General features: G+C 36.1%; 1 protein-coding gene across 1 annotated transcript; it reads right to left on the bottom strand.

Moving 5' to 3' along the window:
* Positions 1-1,496: 1,496 nt before the first annotated feature.
* On the bottom strand, positions 1,497-6,893 carry LOC134493698 (prostaglandin G/H synthase 2-like). The gene is made up of 6 exons (XM_063298426.1): positions 6,339-6,893; positions 5,594-5,677; positions 5,129-5,375; positions 4,052-4,338; positions 3,045-3,192; positions 1,497-2,551 (listed from the first exon to the last, which is right to left on the bottom strand). Exons 1-6 carry the CDS (start codon positions 6,588-6,590, stop codon positions 2,151-2,153), a joined length of 1,419 nt encoding a protein of 472 aa, XP_063154496.1. The 5' UTR covers positions 6,591-6,893; the 3' UTR covers positions 1,497-2,150.
* Between the last annotated feature and the right edge of the window lie 931 nt (positions 6,894-7,824).

The following is a 7,824-nucleotide window of genomic DNA, read 5'->3' as shown; positions in this document are numbered from 1 at the left end:
TCTTGGTTCCCACCCACCCCCTTTTTTTTTTTTTCAAGAAATGGAAACCTATTATAAAAACAAACTGATCTGTGTGCTAAATACATTGAACAAAATGCGGAAAAAACATGGTTCTGTAGCATGGCCTTTTACAGTGTATTACCAATTATTATTACAAGTATTTATATAATAGAAGTACTGTACAAAAGATACACAGAGTAATAAAAGACAAACGGATGAAAAGAGGCAACACTGACCAAGATGAAGCACTAAGGGAAAAAAATTAAAATTAAACATTCAGTACAAGAAAGGGCAGGGTACCCTATTGCTGAAGAAAGGGCAATTGAAAAAAATCATAGCAATAGGAAACTTAAGATACATAGGAGACCAATTTGAGTAAGACAGTGTTGTTGTCCAAGCAAAAATTCAGGTAGTTGTACATAATCTGCTAGAGATTCTCCTCTGCACGTTCCAGTGATTTGAGAACACTAACAGCAACAAGACTTTATTAAGAGCACCCTAACAGTACTCTTTGGTTATCCTGAGATTTCTTTTTACAGCCAGCAATATTTTTCCCTTTAATTGTTCATCTTGCCAAAAGAAAAAAAAAACTTTACACATACCACCAAATTTGGGAACTAGTTAGGGTCTTCTTTTTTCCCCCCCAAAATAAAATTCTTGTTTCTGTCAGACCCTATTAGATTTCACATGTTTCTTCAGCCATACAAAATACTTAACATTTAACAAACATAATGCAGGAGAACTGCATTTTTCAAGTTATAAGTCAACTATAGAATCTACCCTTCCAATAATATTAGAGGAAATGTAGTGTTAGGCTGTTAATGTTGAACTGGCCTTCTTTGCATAAAGTGCACTGCTAAGAGAGAGATTCTAGATGTCAAAATCATATTGAAATTCAGCATGAGTGTTAGGACCTTAATTATATCCAGAACCCACACTTCTCCCCTGTGGGAGACAGGATCATCCCCACCTTACAACTGATATAAGAAAATAAAAAGAAGTTAATTACCAGTTACTCTATGGAAAATGGCAAATTTTGATGGCAAATTGGGGAGAAAAATGACTTAATGTCTGATTAGTGGACAATTATTAAACTGATTAATGTAAAAGTGGGTTTTAGTGGTATTGTATAATTAATTTTCTTACAGCTTCTGCAAATAAGAAAGGGTACAAATGAAAGATACATGAGGCAATGCAGTAACTGAACGTATTGAAAAAATTTCATCATTTGAAATTGAAAGCTTGCCAATCTCTGCTTTTCTTCAAATTATTACTTCCTAAATGTATTTCCTAAATACTTGTTTCAGTTAAGAGTATTTCTATAGTGCCAAGCCATGTTTGGATCATTATAAAACTGCGTTCATTTTTTTCACTTTTTCAGGCAAATGAGAACTAAAATTGAAAACACTGAAAAATTGTATTTTGGGGGGTGGGGGTGGGGGTTACTTGTTCCTATTTATTTAATAAGGAAATATATGGGAACTGAATCAAAAACTAAGGCCTTTTCTTTAAGAGTAGGGGATAATACTTTTGCTTAACTGAGATGAGACTACTCAGGAAATGAAATCAGTTTGCCAGAAAATGGTCAGTTTTCAAAATCTTACAGTTTCTCTTATAAAATTGCTTGTGAAAAGTCATTTCCCACTTCCTAATTTTATATCAGGTAACACAGAGGCCAATTTAGACATTTTACCTCCTAATTTTTTGGTCAATAATATTGTACAAATGCATAACCTTGGCCAACTCCCTACTCTTCTTTTTTATTCCTCATTCATTTGGTAAGGCCCTTCCTTGAAGGAATTAGCTAGCTATTTAAATACCTTTTCAATGTTGAATTAATAATGCTTAACCTGCTTTAACATCGTGATGCCAAGTTGAAAAAACACTCAAGGTTATTGTTTGTGTTTAAAGCAGCAAATCTGAAGCCCTTGATCCATTTTGGAATATCTCATTCTGGTACAGAAGATGTAATGAAGAATGAAGAAATCCTGTCCTGCAAATCTAAGCAGAACTCCCTTCAAGTCAGACATCCTGAATTAGATGCCAGGGCACAAGAAAATATACAGAGCTCCATGGTGGTTTTGTTTGAAGCATAAATAAATATTGTTATATAAATAAATTAATAAATACACAAACAGTGATTATTTCTACTATTCAGCCAACCTCTCTTTGAGTAGTACGGCCGGGCTGATTTCATCTATTGACCTGCCGGAGGTGCTGACGTTATTTGTTGCCACTGTTTCAGAGCTGATGACATGGAAGGCTGTGAGGGGACAGCCCTCCACATTATTGCAGATGAGGCTTTGGAGGGAGGCTGTATTCACAATGTCAAAGCCCACTCTACCCCCAAAAGTACTTGGCTTCCAGTATTCAGGTGAGCAGATGGCATTTCCCATAAGACCTTTCAAGGAGAAGGGTGCCCCAAGTTCAATCATGGTCTCACCAAAGATGGCTCCAGGACGTGGCTTTTCAACAAGAAGAGCAGGGTACAGTTCCATAGCATCAATATCTCCATAGAGCTCTTCAAGTTCTGCAGCCATTTCTTTTTCACCTGTAATAAAGACATCTATATTCAGAACAAAGGAAACTCTACTTTCTTGATCTGTGACTGCTGTACACATATCTTTTAACAGCTCAGATCATTCTCTAGCTTACTTTTACTTTTTGTTTTAGATGATAAATTATGTGTTGATTTATTGTTTGAATATTGCATTTTAATCTTGGTGAGACAGCACAGAACATAGTCTAATCTAAATCAATGGACCTGCTGCTTTCAATCCCTTAAAACAAGGGTGGTGCAATTTTTCCTAGCTCAGGGTCACAATTTGCCTTAAAGCATTGCAGAGATTGTATTTCATTATTAATATTAGCGTAGCTAATATAACAACTCTGTGTATTTAACAGTTTTCCCCCTTGATTAAAAGTTACAATTCAGTGGCAATTTGTGTTGAAGCTTTTTAGGTTGTGTACCCTTGTCATAACTGGAGATGCTAAGAACTGGACTGGGGGCACAACATGCTCGCTTGCTTGTAAGTAAGTCTTACCAGTAAGTTCTTCAAATGATGTAAAAGGTTTCAGCAGAAAGTACTTTCGGTATTCATTCAAGGATCGGTACCTCATCTGCCGAGTTTGATCAATAGAAGCTTTAGCTACTTTCTGCACTACAGCGGGAACATTCCTACCCCCAGCTACCTGTTTGCAAAAAAAACAAAATAATATGAAAAATCAAAATGAAGACACAGTGCTGAATTACGTTAGGCCAGATAGAGCAGTGTTATTCATTTCAAGGCTTTTATGCTTATTGATATCTTGCTCCCAAAGAAAGACAAGTACAAAACAAGAAGGATAATATAGTTTAGTACGCCATTGGCATGGATTCCCAATATCTCTTCTGAGTAGCAAAACAGAAAAAGATCATCTATTTTCTGTATTCAATTAGTTTGGCTACTTCAGTCACATATTTACATTATCACTACCAAGGTCTAGTTTTCACAGAGAAATGAGTTTGGATTACATACATACTCAAATCTGGTTTATTAAAAAGAAAGATAGCTAGAGCACTTTTTGCTGATACTTAGTTTTATATGTGGAGGTATTTAAAAAAAGGAACATTTTGTCATGTGCTCTGAAGCAGAAGCTCAGAGTATCCTCCTCAGTACAAAAACTACTTTTCTATCGTAACAGAGACATATACCTAACATGAAACAATGGAATAGCATCCTTTGGAATCAAATGGCACAAGAATACTGGATAAACTCAGTTGCATATGTTACATGTAAAGGCCATTCTCAATATGCAGCATAAGAAGATCAAATCATATAGCTATCACAATAAAAATTACAGGCAGTATCAGACCCAAGTATCAGTAGGACTATTCTTTTTCTTTTCTTAAAACCTTTTCAGATGTGGTGGTGATTTACCAAAGGACAGCTATGCTATTATAGAAGTTGGGAGATATAGTTGTATAAATAAATAAATACATTTCTGCTGCCTCAAGCTAGATGAAGTGCAATCTTGATCAAAGTGCAAGAAAGAGGAGAAAGAGTCTTACCCTTCCAGCCTTTTGCTTGGAGAAAGACTGCACCATGTGAGAAAGGCCGTGTTCTAACATAATGGAATTGTTATACAGGAACTGCTGGTAAGTGTATTCTTGGTTCTGGATTTGAAAGGTATCGGGCAGAAGAGGATGCCAGTGGTAGAGAGTGTTGAACTCTGATGCTATTCTGTTCTGATATTGAAATCGCTGGTTGAAGAGAAGTTCTGGATCAAACTTCAGTTTGAAATGGTATCCACTTAAATGTTGCACATAATCTTCAATCACAATCTTGATGGTTTCTCCTTTAAGAAAATATACAATAAAATCAGCACTGCAGTTCGGATTCCTTGACAGCACCAAATATTTAATCTCACTATTCCAAAATGGCTTGTTCTGTGACTGGCAGAATTCTGTACTGCAAGTTAAGCCAAATAATACGCAAATAATCCCAACCAATATAAGAAATGATCTATCTTGGCTAGCATTATATTTCCCAGTTACCAGAGAATGACTCTGTGAAGTTCAGATACAGATCACAATTGTAACAACCATCCTTTAGAGTCTTCTTTCAGCAAATGGTGTTCAGAGAGGTAATGCAAATTAATTGTCATGGGTTGCATTTATATCTGAAATCTCGTGCATTATAATAATGAAGACAGGCTCCTTCCCATATTCTTTTCTACAACTGTATCTCACTGTTTCCTTTCCCATGAAGCTCCAAAGCTACTGCTTATTATTCTCTGTTGACTGACAGAAAGAGAAGCCTATCTGGATCCTTTGTTTGAACATCCTGTAGCTATTCTAGACACTCTCTCTTTATTCTGAGGGGTGGGATATATTCATGTTTCTCACCCTATCCCAAACCATTTTTTGATGGCATACTTGAGATCACCCTCAAAGGCTACCCAACCTTACTTTTTGTCCAAAAGCTCCTTTACAGTTCAGCAATAGACAGGCAGTAGCTTCATACAATGAACTTCTACTTAAGCACTATAGCTTGTAGATGCTTACAGATCCTCCCCTTTACATTTCTAAATAATACTATTTTTTAGATTTCACAGGATGGTGTATGTGCATTATTTGTTAAATTACCTATCAAGATCAGTCTGGCAGTCTGAAATAGTTGTTCATCATCCCATTCTAGGTGTTCTCTCTTAAGAATGTCACAGACCCGATTGTGTTCCCGGAGCCACAATGTGGCATACATCATCAGTCCTGGAACCAAGCCAAAGACCTCCTGTCCTACAGAAAATTTCAGGTGGTCAGGGATGTGAGGTGGATAGATCATTTCTGCCTGAGTTTCTTTCACAGTAGGTGGATACATTTCTCCATCAATCATCTGTAATTAAAAACAAAAGTAAATGAAAACTGCATGTTATGAATGCAATTTATGAAAACAAAATTCTGTCCTACTCAATGTCACTTCAAATGGTAAGCTGATAGAAAAGATAGTGAGTTTGAGTTTTCCAATTTTATTAGATGAATGAGTCCTTTCTTTATGGGGCAGCACTACATCAAGTAGAACTGAAAGAATTTCTCAAGGAAACCCAAACCCACCTGAAATTTTAGCTTTCCATCCTTAAGAAGTCTTAGTTTCATCTGCCTGTCCAAAGTCTCTCCATAGATGTGACTAAGATCAACCTGTTCATAGAACGAAGAAAGAAAATTTATATTCAGCCCTTAAACAAGAGAGAACACCTATAAATATAGTGAATGCCAGCCAGAGATAATTCCTATAATTTTCTTGAACAGTATACAATATGGGGGACGGGGGCAGAAGCAGGGGAAATTCCCTTACATCAGTGGAATTTCAATGGCCCATTATCTCATGAAGCATCTGGGCACAATACAGTCAAGCATTCTAAAAACTGAAATTATTAACCTTGGCTAGTTTCTACATTTCAGGTACTCAGCTATACTTCTAAATGTTATATTTTTTGCTCTTCTAAAAAGCAAAGTGAATGGTTTTCATAAAGATGTCCTTCGCTCTTAAAAGTTGCTAACCAAGCTAGTTTCTTTTGGATTAAAAAAAAATACACGCAAGAATAGTATTTGTAGCACAGCTAATCTGAATGGATGATATGAACTAGCTTAATTCTTTGAGGAACTGATTAGATGATGAAACATGCCACTTTTCCCAAGGAGAACAGATTATTTCAGAGAGACTTGCAGTGAAGTGTGCCAATCGCTATATTTATGCTGTTCCCTCAAGTACTTCAAGATATTCATTCTCAACCCAGCACTTAACAAAAATGTTGCTTGTTACAACTTAACAAGCCAAATCATAGTTCTTTGGTCTTACCCCATGTCCAAGACCTTTTGTGAAGGCTGGTCCTTTCTGAGTATCTGTCTTGAAGTACTGGTGAGTGAAATGCTGGGCAAAGGTGAACATGACATTTGTGCCTTGAGGATCGGGAATGAATTTTCTCCTTAGTAAGAATTTTTCTACAATTACTTTTGAATCTGGAAGCTCCTTTTTGCCTGAAATATAAAGCAAACATTTATTTTCTGGCATTTGTAGACAAAGGAAGCCAATGTTTGCATTTTCAGACATTCCAACTTTTTACTGAAATAAAATTGCAATAAGAAGGAAACACAGCACTGATATAGAACAAAATATTGCTACTCCTTTGCAGATTAAACTTGATCTATGTAATTATACTCTAGCACAATGGAGTGCTTGTCTTAGTCTCTTGTCTTAGTTTTAACTTGTGACCAATTTGGTTGCCATGATAATACTGCAGATATATCCACAGAGTCACCCATGACCCATATCTTTGACAAGTTTGGCATAATATTTCACTGGGAAAAGAATCTGCTGTAACAAGTACTCAATATCTGACATTTTCTTTTATAGCATTTTCTAAAATTTAAGTCCCATTTGGGCATTCACTGCTCACGATTCATGACTGCTTGTTGCTCTGTTCTGTCTACACAATGAGGAAGAGGTATCTGTTAACAAGAGTCTGTTCTCTTCCCCTATAATTTCCTAATCCCTGTTTTAACTTTACAACTTTGGCTATTTCAGCACAACTCTGCTTCATTTATGAGTACCTTTCCTCCAGTCCTCATGCACTGATTTGCTTTCCTTCTTACCTTTTACGCCCATTGGGGTGGGGCAGTCATGCTCCACTGGTGGAACAGCTCGAGTATAGTAGGAAAGATTGGAGTAGGCTTCCCAGCTTTTGTAACCATAATGGCCATTATATGTTGATGGGCTTTCAATTAAGTGGGATCTGGCTAAAAAAGGAGATGAGAAAAAATTGTATTAATGCTAAAGCGTGTAACTAGCATCCATATATTATCTCAAATATAAATTTTAAAGAGTATGTCCCAATAAAATCCAAGAATTAGATTTCAATTCTATATATCTCACTTCCCTAAGTTTAAATAATACACTTTTTAAACTCAGCTTCACTGTCACTAAATTGGATATAATATCTCATAACTTTATATAGGGGACCCTAAATAGCTTTCAGAAATTATTAATCATTGTCTTAATTCTAGAAAAAAACAATCCAAAGGAAAAGCAATTGGCAACCCACTAAGCATTCTTCCACCCACTGTATATTTCTTTTAATACTCAGAGGCTGTACATATCTTATCTACCCTACCACAGATAATTTTGTGTGGGATTATAGAAATCTCTCCTCGAGGTTTTTTAAACCAGTGAATGGGGTACTCTGTACTAGCCACATATTATGCCAATAGTCTTTATCTAGATGTACTGATTCAGAATCAGTTCAAGCACTCAGTCTGTAAATGCTGCCAGAGTTTAAATATTCTTT

Source organism: Candoia aspera, chromosome 3 (genome assembly GCF_035149785.1).
Source record: "Candoia aspera isolate rCanAsp1 chromosome 3, rCanAsp1.hap2, whole genome shotgun sequence".
NCBI classification, from domain to species: domain Eukaryota; kingdom Metazoa; phylum Chordata; class Lepidosauria; order Squamata; family Boidae; genus Candoia; species Candoia aspera.
The sequence above is the reverse complement of the archived record's forward strand: the minus strand, read 5'-3'. Positions and strand labels throughout refer to the sequence as shown.